The 20209-nt window shown below is 37.3% G+C and overlaps 1 protein-coding gene across 4 annotated transcripts in view; it reads left to right on the forward strand.

Annotated features, from left to right (window-relative positions):
* ncam2 (neural cell adhesion molecule 2) overlaps positions 1–20209 on the forward strand; it is a 315894-nt gene that overhangs the window by 244263 nt on the left and 51422 nt on the right. For all 4 annotated transcript variants that reach the window (XM_008429298.2, XM_008429289.2, XM_008429279.2 and 1 more), the window contains 2 exons: positions 2015–2152; positions 16780–16897. In XM_008429298.2, coding sequence (XP_008427520.1) covers positions 2015–2152; positions 16780–16897 — 256 coding nt within the window. The remainder of the gene's footprint in view (positions 1–2014; positions 2153–16779; positions 16898–20209) is intronic.

Here is a 20209-nt window from a genome sequence, read left to right on the forward strand (position 1 = left end):
TTTGTTTAGTTTTACTCTTTTTACTAGAAGGGAATGTAAGGTTTGCCCTGAATTTGTGAGCTAGCATAAATTAAAATGCTGCTCTAAGCTTGTATCTGCTTACAGGAATCAGTGGAAATATATTTGGCAGCCTTAATTTGTTAGAAATTAACAAATTATTGCTGAAATAAAGCTTGTTCTTACCAGATAAACTTTGTGCTCACAACCAACATCTTAGTGGTCTGGCTGTCGACTCCCTGCTCCAGTATTGGCTAAGGCCATAACAGATGCTCTTTTGTTTTCTGATCCATTCACTTGTAATTTTTGTCTCCTTCTTTTGTTAGCCAAGCAGGAATTTATCTTCTCTATCCTGTATTTTATGTATTTATTTAACTCCTCGTACATTTTTATTGATCATTTTATAGCAAAAGTGCTTGCCGTATCATTTTTCTCTGTAATATTTGTTCAAACATCCCTGCAGCCCATCTCCACTAAAGAAAGTTTCTTATCTCAAATAAACACAATGTTCCGATATTTTCAGACAGTGAAACTCATAATGAAAAACTGTGTTTTATTTATGTTCAATTCTTAAAATATTTTGTTTTCTGGCTCCAAAATGTAATAATTAATGTCCTTTGCACTTAACAGCAATTTTGCCGCCTTGCAGAAATGGAGAATGTGACAAAAGTTGAATCACTGAATGCATTAAATACTGGAGCAAAACGCACCAACTAAAGCCGCAACAATTGTATCTAATGCTGCGGTCGGGTTATTTTCATCTGGCAAACATTTTTCCTCTTGGTTTGTGTTCACCCAGCGGATCAGCTGCAACTTGCCAAGAAATTTTCAGGCCTGCAGGGAAATAGCTGTCATTTTCAGCACCTCACAATTTAGATTTGGAACTGTGATAACCATGGAAATAACATAACAGTCTGGGTTACCAGTTGGCGCTGGTTATTCTAATAATTCGGACCATAAAAGCTGTAAGAAGGGCCATTCTCAGAGGAACTGAAACTGAATGTTCGAGTATCGAGCGAAGAAATGCTCAGGAGCGCCGATCTTGTTTCATCTCATTGAAAACGTGCCAAAAACTCAGTTCTCTAGGAAATGCTTTTCCCTTCCTTTGTGTTGGATTCACAATGAGACAAGGGTATAAAAATCTACGACTTGAAACTCAATGGAGGAGGCATCTAATTTGGACAGAGACCGTGTTAACAAGCCTCTGTGAGAGGATGGATTATGGAGCTGCTGGATGGGTGACATTCAAAGGCGCCGCTTCCCCGTGAGATTAAAAACACACCAGAAAAACATGGAAAAAATACATAAAAACAGCGGAGAAATGCGTGTTTTTATCCTGTACTGCCAATTCTCCATGGAAGATTTCACAGTCTCATTGTCAGCCCTCCTCTGTTCCCTTTAAGCAAAAGATGATTTATACCATTTATAGAGCTCTCCCTGGTAATCCCACCCTTTTCAGTTTTAGCAGTGTTAAATATCAGGAGAATGGTCTACTTAATTTGCAAAGAAAAAGGAAGATGGAGGAAGAGGAGCACTCAAAGGAGGAATTCATTTTTAGTCATTTCCGTTCCTGTAAAATCAGTAATGCAGTGAGAACGGCGCTCATTATTTCATCTCCCCTCCTCCTTGATTTACAACTCTGTCCTCAAGAAAAAAAAGGCTCTGATTGGAAAGAGTGACCCTTTGAATCCTTGAATCTGTCACATTTTTAATTGAAATTCAAATCTTCTGTGACACTACAGTGATGAAAGCACGCTTTTTTTTTTCTTTTTCTTCTTCTTTAATCATTTCTCTCTAATTGTGATGCTGGGATATAAATATCTTTGCTGGGCAGAGCAGATAGAGGCCCAACAGAGCCGAGCTGTAATTGCTAGTGTTTATCTGTGTGGACGTTATCAGGTAAATGAGCTGCGGCTCAGACTGACAGGCTGACTGCGTTGGACTGGAGATGGCATTTTCCTCCTGCTCCTCTTACGCTGCCGTTGTTTGTTTTCTCCTCTCCTCTCGACCCGTGAAGGCAGGTTCCAGGTGCTGCCGAACAACAACCTGCAGATCCGCCAGGTGACCAAGGCGGACGAGGGGGTCTACCGCTGCGAGGCCAGCGTGGAGGCCAGAGGGGAGATCGACTTTGTGGACATAGCCGTGGTCGTCAACGGTGAGTCTGATCGTTTAAACTGCTGCTTTTATGCCATGTAGTTCTTACATTTTTAGCTTTTTAGATAACTAACATTCTGGGGGAGGGATGCTGGTTGCCAACCTAAAGAGCGTGAAAGTAACAAATGACCACTAAAATTTGACCATTTCTGTATCTGTTCCCTTTGTTCCATGCTTTTTTTTTTCTTTTTTTAGCCGCTACAACTGTTTACTCCATTGTTAGAATGCTGTAACGTGTTTTTCCGAGCCGCCTTTAAACGCAACATGAGCCCTAAGATGTGCTGATGTCTGTTATAATCATGGCAACGAACTTTGCAACTCTTTTTCCCCACAAACTAACCGAGTGAATTCAGTAATGCTGTTGACTAGCTACGTAAGCTAATCATGCTAGCTAACGTAGCATGATTAAGCTACATTGAGCTTGTTAACAAGAATAGGCTACTATTTTTGTTATTTATGTTCAAATGAGAAACTTTTTGGGTAAAAGGTACTTTTAAGAGTAGTTTTACTGCTCTGTACTTTTTTCTTTTACTTGAGTAATATTACTATTGCTACTCCTACTTGATTTTGCATTTAAAGAAAAAAAACTTCCAGAGATTGGAAACATTAGATTTCTGCAACATATGAGCTAAATCCATTTGGAGCCGGGGCTGATGTCAGGTTTTTTAAAAAAAGAAGGAAAGTGAGTTATTCCTCCCTTTTCAGGATGACTCTGTAGCATGATTAAGCTATGCTTGCTATGCTAAGCTACTTTAATCAGCGCTAGTTTGTCTAGAAAGTCCAGTTTGATTGAAGAGATGAACAAACCTGGGTCTCAGTTCAGTTAAAGTGAACTTTTTTCCAATTCTAACACATATGTGAATGTCAAACAGACTAGCTACTGCCCCAGAAGCAGGAAGTGGACTACAATGCTGTGCATTCTGGGTAAATACAATGAAAACAAACGTGAGTGCCTAGCATTAGTGGGATAAATGATTCCAGGCTTTTTGCCAAAGACAAATAACCACTAAAATCTGACGCCACTTCATTTTCATTTACATTTCATGAAGACATTTCATGTCTTCTTTGGAGGTCTTTGTATAATTTCTTCAGTAGTTCTTGGTGCAGCGCCCCCACAGGTGAGGAGAGGAACAGGATTTTCAAAGGGTTTGCTTCGTTTGACAATACAGTGTGAAAATAACAAATGTTGCAGTTTTGGTCCCCAATTGAGTCTTCTGGACTACCAGGTGTGAAAACACACTTGAATTACACTCATCAGGTGTAACAGTTTGATTACTTAAAACACAAATGCCGACTTTAGCCAATCAACTCAGTGCACCAGAGTTCTGTCAATAGTTCAAGTTATTGATGGCTCTTTAGACCCACTTTGAGCCTCATAATCTGGTTTCTTGGACATGACAGTATCATAACATCCAGAGTTGGTAGAGGAGACGTCAGGAGGGCTGGCCAGCCTATCAGAAGCACAGTTGGCAAAGTGGCTAATCCTGATTCTCCATCAACCTTGACTAGTAAAGTTTAATATCTGTGACTAAATTTAGATGCCAGATTCGCTTTGCACCAATTGGTTAAAGGATGAATCGACTAAATAGAGCCAATCAGTGAAAACCAGAGTAACTGTCCAATTTTTAATGTGTTGAACAAATGTTTTGCTTGTTAACTAAAACGTCAATGATGATTCCAACTTTAGAGCACAACCAGGTGTTTGTGTTTGACAAGATCATGGGCACAAATCTCAACACAATCATAAAAAATTATCCTGATCTGAAAATTGGAAGAATCAACAGAATAAGTCTGTCACAGCAGTGTAGGAATATGTAGTTTAAAAAAAAAAGCTGCACAGCTGTTCTTTGTCTCCTCGATTCGGATAAACCAACAAAAACATCCATCTGGATTCCAGGCACACACGTGCTCCTCTTCGCACAGTGCCAGCAGATTGACGCGCATTAGGGACCGGGCTCCCTCTGCATACACAAGTTGTTTTAGACCTCCTGTTTTTTTAAACTCAACATGAATCGTTTCTTTTGTTCAGGTGGCCGAGGTTAAAGGTGCAATAATGAAACAAGGGCAGAGGAAAAGTAGCGATGGTTCTCACTGCACGATGAAACTGTCGACTTGGTTTCAGGGTTTTAATCAGGTGTTTTCAAGGTTTGGAAAGTGCTTGATATTCAAATTGCACAGTTTTGTAATGTTGGATTAAAGGCCTGAATTTGGAAAACGTTATTTACAGTTGAAACACAGAAACTTTTCTTACTGACTGAAGTTAAATCAGACTCTTCTTGGTGTTTCTTAGTTAGAATAACAAAATTATTTTAAGTTACTAAATGCTAGAACATTTTTAACATTGTTTTTTTATTATTTCTTTAAAATATTTTTTAAAACATTCAAAAATATTTTAAAAATGTTTTTGTAAATATTTTAAAATAATATTACAAAATACTTTTTAAATATTTGTTAAAATTTTGAAGTACTTAAAAATACATTTGAAAACATTGAAATATTTTAAAATATTAAAAATGTTTTAAAATATTTTAAAGATATTTCCAAATGTTTTAAAAATATTTTTTTTAATATTTAAAATTGATTTTAAAATATTTTTAAAAGTATTTTAAAAATATATTTTAAAATGTCTAAATATTAAAAAAAATATTAGAAATATTTTTTAAATATTTGAGATATTAAAAAAAAAATTCAATTAAAAAATTTGGCTTATATATTAGATGTTAAAAGTTATTAAAATATTTGATATTTTTTGTTAAATTGATGTTTTGCTCTCTGACCTTTCAGGTACGTAGGATGTGGTTTCAAAACATAAATCTGAATACTTTGATTCAAATTTATGATTTATTGTGATGAAAAAAAATTTTTTTCATCACAATACATTATTAATAAAGGTAATAAATTATGTCATAAAACAGTAAATTAAAACTTCAGCTCCAAAGTGTGACGAAAATGCTTGAAAAGACAAAACTTAAGTCTGAATATTTTGACCTGGAAGTAGATCTAACCAGAGGTCTGGATGATCTGCAGTTGGTTTAGTGGCTGTGAAATGACACAAACTCCTCCAGATTTCTCCATTAGTTCACAATAAAGCCGTCATCTCCTGCAGACTCACCCGGGTAAACTCACTTTCTGGCTCGCTTGCCTCTTAAGCTTCTATTAGTGCGACTTTTCTCTTCCCTTTCTTCTCCAACGCGGCTGAAAAATAAAATTAGTAATGGCGCCGGGTGCCGCGGTCCAGAAATCAATGGATGTCATTTTAATTTCCTCATTTGTTCTCATTTACGGTGAGTCACCTGAGACTGCCGGCGTGATTGAAATGTGATCTCACTAAAGCCACCAGCGTCTTGTAATGCTCCAACAGCTGCAATATTGTCTCTGCCTATGTAATTCTCTCACACTTAATGTAATAGCAGCGCGGGACCCAGCCCAAAAAAGTATGAATTGCATTTAATTTAGCACACCACTTACCTCACTTCTGTGGAAGATCCAATAAGCCTGCTCAATGAGGCGCGGCCCATTATTGCAGTGATGCAACACTTGCCATGTGGCGCTGCGATGGGACGGGCTGCAGGGCTCTGCTGAGCTCGCAGACACACCTGATAAACTCTCTCTGCCTCAGGAAGGAACCCTCTGCTCACCCCGTCTTGGAGGATGTTCGCCCTGCAGCTCCTCTGTTTAAACACCTGACGGGGCGCTAACTGTTAGCTTTGAAACCTCACAGCTCACAGGTGTCCTCCGTCGGCTTTTCATGTTGCCGCTTGTGAACTTTTTGGAGAAGATTCCCTTTGTGAATTGTTAAATATTATCGGGTTTGCAGCGCAGCAGCAAAGAGAGAAAGGGCCGAGCTGCTGAATGCTAACAACAAAACAAAAGAACAAAGTGTAGCTGGCTCCTCGCTTTCATGAGCCCATCATTTCTTTTCTGTCAGATTTATTTTTTATTCAATTGAATTTTGTTTGTTTTGCCTTTTTCTTCTATGGAGTAGATTTCGACCCATTACTGTTACCAAAAAAGCACAGATTTGCTCTTTGTTTCTTAAATATTTAGATTTAATGTATTGAAAGTGTCTGATTCTTAAACTTGATGTCTTTTTAAGTTACGAAAACAAAAATGATCCAATAAAATGATTCATGCATGGCAACAGGTGGTTTGATTCTGAACCCACTTCTGACTTGATTCTTTGAAAAAAAAAAAATTTCTTGCAAAACCAGACAAAATAATAACTGATAAGTTCTTACAACTTGGACGTAAAAGAGAGTTAACATAATCTGATCCTTTAAGTTGAAAAAGTCTCAGTCTGGATCTACGGGGAACATTGATATCATTTGTAAATTGCAGGGGCCACAAATGGCCCTCGGGCCACGCGTTGGAAACCCCTGGTGTAAAAGTTACTAAAGTAATCACATTTTAAAATATAATAATTAAAGACTTAGCTTCCAGACTAGCTTAAGTATATGCTGACTGCTTAAAAAACCTAAACTGATAGAATTTAATTTGACAAAATGCCAAAAGAATTTATGTAACGTTCAAAATTTGAAGAAAACAAATAAAAATATCGATCGTAAAATTTCTGTGAATCATGGTGTGAATCATTCTGGGAATAAAGCTGCAGAAGCGACGCTGCAGCCTCCACTCCAGTCGCTAATGCTAACAGGCTTTGGCCAAACTTCCAGTCTGATCTGACAAACTGAGCAATTGTTGCAGAAAAGCTTCCAGTCTTGACTTAATCAGGTCTGCCTCCAAACAGAAAAGGTCTGAGTGAGCAAAGTGAAGCACCAAGCTGCTTCTTTTGGTGTTTTTCCTCCTACATGCCCATTTGTTTCTGGGGCAGCAGCTGTCCCCGGCCCAGAGGGGCTTTTAATTTAGCCTCTAGCATAAAGGTGTGCAGAGAGGGGTAATAAAGGTGACATGCCTAGCAGAGACATTTACTTAAATGCCACAGACTGTCATGGGGCACACAAACACGAGCCTCATGCCTCAGTGGAAATATATTTTGTCATGGTGTCGGCTTCTCATTCATGCCTCATTTTACCTCCAGCGTGCAGCTTTTCAGGAATTAGGCGCTTTTATTTTCAGCCCAAAAGCCATTCGCTCTTTAAATTTAAAGTTGCGGTTTAACCAAAACACTGAGACGTATCATTAAAAGGGACGGTTTCCTCACCCACAAATTTGATCTTAGACTTGAGCTGTGACAGAAAACCACCCACAGATAAATACTTTGCATTTAAATGGAGAACAAACAGTGATACTCAAGAAACACGTGTGTGATTGATGAATAATAGCTGACATTTTTGATGACTCAGTTGCCAATTATCAAATTTTAACAGCTTACAAAACATTTTGCATGTTAGAATGAATAATTGTCATAAATAAAGTCGCCTTCTGTAAAGGTAAACATGACTGTAATTATTGGCGGGGATGTTGAAAATGATTTAATAAAAAAGATACTTCTGTATAGTCTACAAGAAAAGGTACAAGACAACTTTGTTACCAAAGTTTGCAGTAGTTGTGTTGACTTTTGGTGACAGACGGGAGCTGAGTCATGTAGGACAGGTGTCAAACTGAAGGCCTGGGAGACAAATCTGGCCCGCCATAGCTTATTATGTGGCCCTCTACACTCTCCACACATAAAATCAACAAATCTCTACATTTTTTCTGATTTTATTGCATGTGTTCCCAAATTTGGTCAATAATCATTGAATTTAATTGACTGTTGACTCACTTGATGTCAAGTTATAGTCTGTAGTTGATACGGCGAGTAATAAAAAGTCACATTTAACATCATACATTAGCACAAATATCATAAAAATTGCTTACAAACATTTCTAAATCTGCAATATTGATTGCAAAAAAGACTAAAATAATCACAAAATTCTGGAGAAACAGCGTTTTATTGATACTTTAACAGATTAATTGGTTTTATAATTATATTCTGGCACAACCGACCCTTTAAGAACATTGAGATTTTTGGTACAACCCAAAATGAAACTGAGTTTGATGGCCTGATTCAGGATTTAAATCTGTTTCCATGGTAGCAGCTTTATCTCTTTAAATAAAACCATGTTGTTGAGATGAAAATACTAAATATATTCTGGATAAACTTCAAGTGTTTAAAATAAACTCAAAGCAGTTTTTTGAAAAACATTTTTCATGGTAAGTGCGACCATGTTGGATGTTAGCATTAGCATAACTGACCATGATTTAGTTTTTGACCAATCCTCCATCAATGTGTCTGTGCAGCGCTGTCCAATGATTTAAAGATTTTTATAGGATATAGATTTAAATCGTTGATGTTCAGAGGTTTTTGTAAACTCTGCTTTCACCAGCAGTAACCTTGAGTTGGCAACAGACTCACATTTTGCATTCAGGTGCCGTATTTGTCCTGCTGGGTTTACTTTCCAGACCTTCAATTTGGATGGGGTTTATTAGAGGATGAGGTTAAAGCTGAAGACGTTGAATGAAAGAAAATAAACAGCTGAAAATGTGGCTAATCCATAAATGATATTACTTTATTCAGTAGGGGCACAAGGACACGTTTTCCTTACACCCTGCAGCTCCGTGTAGAACATTTTGTCGTGTTGTGAGAATGTGGTACAGTTCATCTAAGTAAATACTTAGATGAACTGTTTTCAGCCAGCGGTCTGGCGTACAAAATTATAGCCTCTTATGTTTCCTTGGGGGACAATTATTGGTGTTCAGGACCAGACTGAGGGTCAAGAGAGAACGAGCTGTGGTCCTTCAGCAAACTCTGAAATCTAATTTTCAAATTACTGCAAGTAGGAAAACTTGGTTTGTCAAAAAAACAAACTGGTTGAATGATTTTGCTTCATTGAGAATATTTATGTGCTTAAGAAAATGTAGGAGTGTCGGCTCTGCACAGGGTGCAATATGTGTATTAATTTAAAATCCATAATGTCGCAATCTGTTGACTCACAGGTTGATGAAAGAGGATGAAAGTATTTTTGGTCTAGTTTGTAGAGAAAATAACTTATTACACTTAAAATAAGACAAAACTAACTTACAAATAACCTTTCATAAAGATAAAAAGGCTTGTTTTAACCCTTGTAGTCCGAACATGTCGGCGATGATCCAGCCAAATTTGCATTGTAAAAATATCTTGTTACAAGTGAAATAATCAGCCAATAGAGCAAGTACTTTTTCCATCAATATTAATAAATATTTGACTTAACACTAACTCAAAAGTAGCTTGTTTTGTTTCGTCTTATCTCAAGTCTATTAAGGTATTTGGTCTATAAACTAGATTAAAAATTCTTGGTGACCTCAACTTGTGCGACTCCATAAATGTTAAATTAATGCAGGAACCTTTGAAGAAGAAGTGACCAAAACTACTTGGTAACATTTTGTATTATTGCTGTGTAGATAGGAGTGACGTAATCTATTCAGATGTTTGTAAAAGTTGTAAAAGTCTGGTCACCACAAAGTTAGTGATTCAGATTAAAACTCTAAATTTCTGCTGGTAACTTTCCAAATCCGGCTCTTCCTGGCCGTGCTAACAGGAATCAATGTCCAGTCTGGTTTTTCAGACAAAGACGCCTTTAAAGTGGCGGTCACACCTCAGCAGAGGTGAAGCCCAAAGAAACTCTGCTGTGACATCAGTTAGCTTCTCAGCCTTTCTTCCTCCTTCGTCCTCCGGCAGAAAAAGAAAAGAAAAACAGTATTTATGTCTCATTTTTCTCCCATCGGTTTGTCTGTGTCCCCCGGCGCTGCAGCAGAGAACAATAAACAGTTTGCAGCTGATTGATAAAACATCTAGTCTGTTGCGCTCATTGACAAACTCGGGCCTCCCAGCCATTTCTTCTATCTCTTTCTAGTTGTGCTGTTTGACCGTTTCTCGCCTCTAAAGTTGGTGATGTTCCCAGGTGTTGCTAAACTCTACAACCTGGAGCAGAGATTTAAGGAGAATTTAGTTACAGAAAAACTTATTTAGTGTTATTTTTTACCCTTTTTTCTTTTTGTAGAACATTTCAGCAACAAGGAAGTTGAGAATATATCATAAAAACAACAAATCAACAATTGAAACATTTTCCAGTTGGTGTCGTTAAGCATAAAAATGTTGGTCAGTGTTTAATTTATGATGTTTCAAAAGCAAATCTGAACAAATGAGTGTTTAACTTATGAAAATATAAATATTCTCCATGTTGACTTCATTCAAAACTCAAGTATAAACGTTCATTTTGCGGTAGAAAAACCATCAATATAATTTAAAAATCAAAGACATGTATAATTTTGTAAATAATTAATTTATCAAATGCTTAATAGTCTGCAACAACAGCAACAAAATTTTGTTGCTGTTGTTAACTTTGATAATTTCTTTTTTTATGTGGCTCTCGCGTTTAAGAAAGTCTAACTATTCAGTATTAAAATCGACTTCCTGGTTTTAGTCAGAATTATGATAGATTTTTTTTAAACAAGATAAAATAGCACTTTATTGCTCCTGAAAGGGGTGAAACGTTGTTTGTCCCAGGAGAGCACACAATAAAAATGTAAAATAAGTAAATAATAAATAAAGTAATAATAAACATACGACAATAAATGTTAGTCATTTTAATCATTTCAGGCAGGCCATGCGTTAAAGATAAACACATGGATAAGTTTCTCTGGTTCTTGGAAATGTTCTCCAGGTGTTAGAAGGCCGACTTTGTAACCGTCTTTATGTGTCTCTGAAGGTTTAGGTCAGATTGTTAGTGTCCGGCTGTCATAGCTTATCGTTCCTCCAAAGACGTTCTAGTTTTCTCTAAATGAAGTGTTTCAGAGGAAGTGTTAGCCATCCTGATTAGCCATGTTTCTCTTCTGATGCAGCTTGTCTGCTAGCGCTGCGACTGCTTTAACCAGTCATGCAGAGCATCTGAAAGCAGGGATGAATTATAGCTTACTGTATGCTTCCCCCGATGTAAAGCCATAAATATTAATGAACCACTTCATAAAAGTGTGTGTTTTTTCCAGCAAACATGCAGCGAATGAAACTCCTCTGACCCTCAGGAGTGCCTGGCCTCCAGCGTATCATCAAAGCGGCTGTAGATGAGAGCGATGGCATATTGACTAAAAGCGGGCCACCCACTGAATGGCTAATCAACCCAAGGACGAAACAGCCTGGCGTTGAGAAGAATGCTGAACATCTCAGGGATTTATCTCAAAAAGAAGAATTGTGGAAGTGGAGAATTAAGTTTGATTTGGTGGAAAGTTGCCATAATGAGGTAATTTTGAAGTTTAATCCTGTTCTGAGTTCAGTCCAGTCCTTTTGTGTCGGAGTTCTGGACTCCAAAAAAACAAGACGGAGCTCAGGTTTCCCCTGAGGCGGACATGTTCTGAAACTCGACACCAACTCCAGTTAAACTGAAACAATAGTTTGACATTTTTTATAAAAACACAAAAGCTTACCAAGTAGGTTCAAGTGGAAATATCTTAGTAAGTTTTCAACAAGAAATATGATCTTGTTTTCAGTCTAAATATTTATGAAAAAATACTATCTCTAGTGGCAGATTATTTAACTTATAACAAAACATTTTTACAATGTTTTAGTGAAATAATCTGCCAACGAAACTAGTACTTTTTCATCAATATCAAGGTTTTATTGACTTAAAACAAGCTCATATTTCTTGCTGAGAAATTACTTGTAAATTAGTTTAAGATGAGATATTTACACTAGAAACTGGACCAAAATATTTAGTAATATTGCCTCAAAAGTTGGTTTTCATGCATTTTATTGCTGTTATCATACTGTTTCCATGTCAAGAGGAAAATTTAACTTTAGGAAACCTTTTATAGGATACTAGCAAAAGCAGATTATAAAGTAATTTTCTGAAAGCCGTGTTTGTTCTGCAGACCCAAACTCAATAAAAACAGTCGTCATTGGTTATGATTTTTATAAAACCAAGAGATTCGCAAATATTGTATGAAATCCCTGTTAAACCTCTTCCAAGTCATCAATTATTTTTGTCTCAGTCATAATATTTTCAGTCAAAACAGAAAAAAGCGTTCTAATTTCCATGTAGCTTTCCTCAACACGTTCACCTAATTGTTGGCTCACTCACTCTCAAACCAGAGCCTGCAATTTTCCTTTCTTCTGCTGTCAGGGGAAACCACCGCTTGTGTCCTTCAATATTTCTTCACTTACTTTTTCTTGACATAAATCACAATCAGGAAAGGAGTATAAACACTTATTTATATAAATAAAAGCTGGCTTGGTTCCAGCGCTAATCCAGAAAGCAACACTTTCAGTGGTTTTTCAGAGGATTTTGCAACTTTAAGGCTATTAGCATGGAAAGTAAAACAAATTCTGGAGCTTTTTAAATCAGTCCAAGTGACTTGTCACCTTTAAAACGTGATTACAGTGATTGTTTAAGTTTGTGCTGTCTCCACCGATCGTCTGAAGTTTGAAGGATATCACTAATGCATGAAGAATTCATGAATCTTGCCAGATTCCTGTTGGATGCGTCCAGCCTGTTGCCGATTTGCTCGTTTGAAGTCTCTCAGCTTGGCAGCGTCTCATTAACGCTTCAGCGAGGCGCGCTGATGCCTGAGGACGACACTGGAGAACAGCTGCTGCTGAAATCAATGGTTTTGATCAGAGATTAGCTCATTTTCAACCTGGTGAAGCTTCATTCTGCTCTAATGTTTGGGCTCTTCCTGCTTTCTTACTATGAGGTGGTTTCAGAATCACCAAAGACGAGATTCTGTGATTAAAAAGCTGAACAGGTCATTTTAAAAACTTAAGAAAAGGGGATGTGTTCTCCAGATTTGACTTGGATATGTGTCTCATTGAAGAGTGAAAGGAAGCTACAAACGGCAGCTTTTACTTTGAAAGGATAACCTTGATTATTAGGGGGTACGTTTTGGGTTATTATGGGATGTTTATGACTCATAATCTGTTCATGTTAGCCACCACTTCATAATAACAAACCCCATGTTAAACAGATCATTCAGGAAAAAAAATAAATGTAGCTTAGCTGCTAAGCTGGCTACAATATTATGAGTAGAGTTGGGTAGTAAAAGTAAAAATTAACTTTTAGAAGTATTTTTACCACCCTGTACTTTCTACTTTAACTTTAGTAATTTTATTATGAAGTATTTCTACTCAAGTATTTTACTTGAGTAAAATTTCTGGATTGTCTTCCCACTGAATGAAAAACAAATATGTTTTAACCAAAAATTCACTAGACACAGACACACAGCTGCAGTTTTTGTTAAAGTTTCATAAGTTTTTTATTCAAAGAAACTGATCTGGAAAAAAAATACTTTATTTTGTTATATTTTGTTACTTATATAAATAATTGTCAATTTTTATCTTAAAACACCAACATTTCCATCCATCCATCCATTTTCTTTACACCCTTGTTGCTCTGTCTGATGAGTATTAGATCATAAGTTGATCAGTTACTCAGGACTGGATTCGACTTTTTACCAAATACTTTTTTACTCTTTAAAAAAATATCTGGGTACTTTACCCACCTCTGATTATGACTTACTTCCTGCCAGAAAGATAAAAATAAAAGCACTTCCTGTTTTGTTTATTCTGAAACACTCATTTATTTTCTTATCTACTTTTTGTCTCCTTGGTTTTTGTCATGACTTGTACCCTAAATTTGAACATCTTTATTGAGAACAAAAGCTTTAAATGTTGATTTTAAATTGTTTCCTAATCTTATGAAAATAATTATGGCTTTTAATCTAACTAAATATTTAGAGATTACATGATTATTTCAATTTGCTAGTTACACACAGTCACTCAAATTTAGGAAATCGTAACACCTCTTTGCAAGGGTCGCGCATGTCGGTGCAGGGTTGATGATCGTTTTGCAGTCACATTATTAATAATTATTTGAATTCTAAGAAATTTCTCATCATAAGTGCAAAGTTTTATTTGATAATGTGGTTGTCGTTTAGCTAAACTTTAAAAACACTCCAGCACGTCAGGATAGACAAAACACAAAACAAAATTTAATTTCCAGCGCAATTACATCCTGCTTACCGTAATGTGTTGTAATGGGTTGCTGTGCACCGACCGAGATGCATTATTTGTATAATAACAACCGATAGCAGGCTTTCTCACCGACACCTGGCATTATTAAGCCTTTGCATTGTGCCGGTTCCCTCACACTGTGATCAGATTTCATTATGCAGATGGTGTGGGAGGAGCTGCAGTTCGGGTTGACAGATATTCCCGTCCTGAAGCTGCAGCCTGAGCTTCACTCTTGGCTCCGTTTCAGAGGAAAGGGATTGTTTCTGCCTTCCAGGAACGAAACGCAAGGAGGAGTTTGGTGACTTTTAGCATTTAAGGATATGAACACAATGAAGAAATTTGTGGGGGGGCTTTCTCAGGTTTGCTTGAACACATTAGAGCAACAGTTTTGTCTTTTTAATTACTTTGAGACACAATGAGTTCTTTTAATTTAAGTCAACCTCTTTTTTTAGAGATACCTCTGAAAAATAGATTAATTTTAGTCTAAATTATAACTTTTTGTTACTTCTGTGTATTCTTAAACACGAGAGCCACATTTTTAAAAAGTTAAATAATTGAATTGTTTAAGAATTACATGACTTTTTTGTTGTTGCTGATGTGGCCTGTTAAGTATTTGACGAATTATTTGCAAAATAATTCTAAATTTATACAAATGGTTGAAAACCTTCTGCTGTGATTAAGAAGAAAAGGCAGCTGGAAAAAATTGGTGTTTATATTTCAATTTTGAATGTAGTCAACCTGGTTATTTTTAAAAGTAAAGTTAAACACTATTTTTGAAACCAGAAACTCCTCAGAAACGACTCTGACATTCTCTTTTTCTCTTTTTCTTTTTTTTTTTTTGGTGCTAATAATGAAGCGATCGTAGCCATGACAGTTGTTTTGTTTGGTTTTCCAGCCCTCTGATAAAAACCAAACACAAAAATCTTCTGTCTTTGGTTGAATTGCTCCTCCAGTTGCAGTTGCTCCAGCGTCGGCCATTTTTCTGCACATCATAATCATCCCCCACCCAGCCGAGGCAAACTGGAGAGAGTAAACATCCAGAGCACCACTAAGCTGCTCCAAACACGCTTAATCACTTCTTGAGATTGGGAAGGGTGGCAGCAGTGGGAGCAGAGGCGCAGCGTAAATATGTGCTGGAGAAATGGGTTGATTTGCTTCATTTACATTCAAGCGCCATGAAGTTGTCGTTCCCTTGTCAGCGCGACGGGGAATAAAGATGAGAGCGAGGTTGCTCTCGCCTTGGTCTCCTTCTGTCGGTTGATAAAACGACAGGCGGCAGTTGACTGGGTGACAGGGACTCCCTGCGTGTTGCTGACAGCCCTCACCCTGCGCCGTTGATAAAGTCATCAGGGCTTCTGCTGTAACAATGCTGCTGTTTGCAGATTAGCGAGACACGCTGTATTTACAGTATGTGGCTCATGTAATAGGAATGTCGCTTCTACTCCCATAAAATACACCAAAAGACATGAAGCTGCTGACATGGATAATTATTTCCTGCATCATATAGACTGTCACAGCGTGACGTTGCTTCCCCAGCTTCCTGCTCGCTAACAATGACTAGCATTGGTTTTAGCTGTTAAGTTATCGATATAACGCGTGATTTATAAAAGAAAAAGGGAGGCAGTGTTTGCTGCTAATATTCAATACTGCAATAACTAGACAACAAGGTCAGGAAAAAGTGTTAATTAAGAAAAAAACAATAGTGCAAGAGACAAAAGTAATTTAACTATGCTAGCTTGACTATGACAACCATAACATGTAGATGTGTTGTGGAATTTGGTGTTTTGGTTTAGCTATAAATTAAAAAAGGTGACCAAAACACACCAACTCTGGCAGATCATCAGTGGAGTGGTGCTGTGTTAGATTAGCTAATAGCATCAGTTGCTAATGTACCACTGATGTGTTAGATTAGCTAATAGCATTGGTAGCTTTGTGTTTATTCCACAACAATTCAAATAAACCTTGTGGTTCCTGAGATGTAAGGAATTCCTCAAGGCTGTGTCTTTGGCCACAATAATATTTTATTATTTATTCTGCCAATTGACCCATTCTTTAACCAGAAAAATGTTCCTTTCCATCTCTTTGAAGTAACAGTTTCAGTATAAAAATCATTGTCCCAAAGGTAAAAATGATATGCACCTTGGAAAGAAAATAACATTCATGCTGCATGTCCTTCAAACCCCTAATCTAACAACCACCAGAGTGAAGTGTCTCTATTAAGCCACAGAAATCGGCCTGACATGATCAGCTGCCGGAGCTCAGGCCTTGTGAATCAGACATGAAGCAAGAACTCTCAGTTTTCTTCTGATTCGAACGCGTTTCCATCTCGTCTCCGTTCGAGTGGATTTAACTGAGCATTTCAGAAGCAGAAAACAACATAATCGTTTCACGTCCCTGTGTGTTTTCACCAAAGCTTGGTCAAAATGTCAACTAAAATCCCTGTGGGAATTACAAACATCCACAGCATTTCCAAGAAGTCCCAACAGATTCCTAACAATGCCAGCTCGGTGTCTTATTGCTGTTTCCTGCATATGTTTTCAGAAGGTGTTTATATGGCTTCATGAAAACTGACATTTCATGCAGAACGTTTAGTTTTCGTCCCATTACCTCGGCAGAATGTGTGACTCCTTGTTCCTGTCTGTGTGCAGTTCCTCCGTCGCTATCGGTCTTCCAGCAGTCCTTCAACGCCACAGCCGACTACCAGGAGTCAGTCACCTTCACTTGCATCACTTCAGGATCTCCTGATCCTCTGGTCACATGGCACAGGTAATGTCTTTTATACTTTCTGTTCATAGAAAAGGGTTGAAACAGAAAAAAATCAAACTTAGCGTAAAAAGTAACGTAATCAGTTTTCTTTTCCTTTTAAGAGTGAATATTCAGCACTGCCTCTGATTGAAATATCGTAATATGGCTTGCAATTATGAGATTCCGCTCCACATCATCAAACTGAGCCCTTTTTTATTAAAAACAGACGCATTTAGCAAGTTTTTTATGATCCTGAAAATATTTCACATTTATTTCAGATGTGTCTATTTCTCATAAAGTTTTCATTTTTAATTTAGTTTCTTTTTTAAAGCATTTTCCAGGAAATACAACATTTTGATTTGATCCAACAACCTTCCACTATCCCCAGGGTTTCCCTCAGTGTGTTATAAGCCTGGCGGGCCACCAGGCTTTACTTGTGCCCCCACCAGACTTAGCATTGTTAATTCTTTAGGGTTTTTTTTCATGATTGCCCTTTTTTTTAAGACTTTATAGTTGGTGTTTAAGTATTAATCTTCCAAAATTGTATAACTATCAGGTGATATATTCAAATTTCCTGTCAACTTGAAACATTTTTTAACTCAAAAACATGGCCGCCGGCCGTAGCGCCCTGAGCTCCGGGCTTAGCAAGTTTTCCGGGGGAAACCCTGCATGTCATTTAAAGTTCATGAACATAAACTGAAACTGCACAGTTTCTACTATCACGCTTGTGTTTTACCCATAACTCACACACTCTAGATTTTGTATTTTCGGTTGCAGACAACAAAGATATCATGTCGCAGTTCCAATTAAGGAATCTGCAATCCACCCTCACACATCACCTCCAACAGCTGCAGAAAAAGATCAAATGTCAAACAGCAGCGGTGCGAGAATTTGCACCAGAAGTAGTTGACTCTCTGCTATCCGCTCTTCTCTCCAACATCCAGCAATTAGCTCGCTCCCACTCAGCAGGCAATTGTGACAAGCTCTTTGCACCTGAGCATCTGTTGATAGCACTTTATGGGGATTCAATTGTAGGTCATATTGTTTTCCCTCCACCATCTTTTTCTGTTGCTTTCTGTCGTTCTGCCTTTCGTCTAAACGGAGCACAGAGACGATGTTTCCTGCGACTATTTTCATCGCCGCGAACTGTAAAGATGTCACAAACAGTTGTAACTGTGACACGCTTCGCTGCTCCGGCGGGTTTCTCTGCGACTTGTTTTACATGCAGTGCCGAAGTGAACAGAAATCGATGGTTCTCAGGAAGAAAAGAGTAAAAAGAAATGAAGCGTTCTTTAGAAACTCACTGCAGGCGAGATTTAATTTGATGGAAATGGTTAAAATATCAAAAGCTGTAACTTTTTCTTTCTTTTTTCCACATTTTTAGGCACTAATAGCAGAGACGCATCAATCCTTTTAACAAATCCACCTTTTACAACATTAGAATAATCGCGTTAGAAAATCCAACCTTTCCTTTGAGTCGACTAAGTGCAAGAATTTGCAGGGTTTTAGCACCTATGCTAGTAATAATTTACACGTCAAACCTCTTTTGTCAAAAGGACAACATTTCATCTTCTCTGGTAATATTTGGAAATATTTGAGCAAACATTATGTGATTTTTAACTATTTCTCTCATCCTCTCTCCATCTCATCAAACTTGTGTTCAGGATTCAATTTTAAGAATCATAACTACTGTTGAAGAAATAAAAAAATACATTTGTTTATTTTTATTATTTATTTAAGTCTCCTGATATGTCAATTGATCTTTGAAAATAATCCATTCCATTTAACAATTACGTAATAATCTTCGACATGTTATGAGTAAAGTCCACTTTTACATTTGTGATGGTAGGACAGAACCAGTTTATTGCTTGTAGATTAAATGAAACACTAATTTTAGCAACTTCACAACCAGAAAATGTTGCTCTATTGTCCCAACTTTGAGCTTTGTGTCTGGTGAGTTTTTGGTTAAAACATGTTTGTTTTTCATTCAGTGGGTAAAATGCAGAAATATTAACTCAAGTAAGAGCAGAAATACTAAGTAATAAAATCACTGAAATAAAAATACTCCTAAAAGTAAATTTCTCCTAAAAAGCCACTCAAGTAAACGTAACTCTGCTGTTAATGGATGACAGTCTGACTCAGTGACAGATTAATATTGCTGGTTTGAATCTGGTCACCTCAGGCTATATAGCATAAAATTTAATCTTTTGGTTTTTATATTCCTTTTTATACTCCAGCCTCTCCCATAAAATCTGACTTGTTAACTTCTACTGAAGAATAAAAGGCTCTGAAAAAAATATTTGGGCTCTGTCCTGTGGATGTAATCACTCTGCGGCTTGTTTGACTGCCGCTAATCCAGGTGCTACATATTCTACTCCGCATTAGTATTCCAATAATCAAATAAAAGCCATTTCAGCGGTAGATAATCAGCAGGCCCACTGACTGGAACAGTGGAGGTGTGTTTCCAGCCTGCAGGTCGCTCACACTCTTCACCAGCAAACAAAGAAAACGTCTTTGACGCCAACAACAAATCACAACCCAATTTAGTTTCTGCTTCTGATCTCGCGCCTCCCAGCATATTCCAGCCTCACAGCTGCATTTCCTGTCAGAGTGAGGCTTCACCTCGTCCTCTGAGCATCTTTGGTAATAGACTACCTGTCAGCAGTCAGTCAGTGTAATGACATCCACTGCTGTGGCGCGTCCTAGACTGTCCACCGCTACGATGATGCCTCTCTTCATTTCCTCTTCGCCACGTAAAGTTATTATTACTTTGCTTTGGTGATTCCTCCGCCGACTTTAAATGAGGCTTTTCCTACAAGACGAGAAAGCTGGCTTTGTTTAGAAACACATGTAGCTCTATAAATATAGATTCAACTACACATGTAGGCAAGTTTTAGGCTTGTCCAGATAGAAATACATATTAGTTTACATGCATCCAGCTATGCTGAAAAAAAATGAAGTTTACCCCCCTTTAATTTTTTGTTTATAAGTAACAAAATATTTAAAAAAATCTAATGTGAGAAGCTTTATTAAGATCTGAACTTGAGTACAAAAAAGTGCGACAAAATAAAAAAAAGCTTTGTGTGAAAACTAACCGTAATTCATCAGCTTATAAGACCATCTGTTTTATATAATTGGTTGACTTCATTAAGGTTAGGATAATAAATCAATCAATCGATGATACATCTGCTAGAATATTCAGTAATTTCACTGAAATTATCCAGAAACGCACAGCATTCTGGGAAATGTAGGCAGAAGAAAGACTTTAGCCGCTCAACCTCATGGCTAGCTAAGCTATGTTGGTGGAATCAACTAACTCTCTCTCTCCATGGT

Source organism: Poecilia reticulata, linkage group LG2 (genome assembly GCF_000633615.1).
Source record: "Poecilia reticulata strain Guanapo linkage group LG2, Guppy_female_1.0+MT, whole genome shotgun sequence".
Classification (NCBI taxonomy): Eukaryota; Metazoa; Chordata; class Actinopteri; order Cyprinodontiformes; family Poeciliidae; genus Poecilia; species Poecilia reticulata.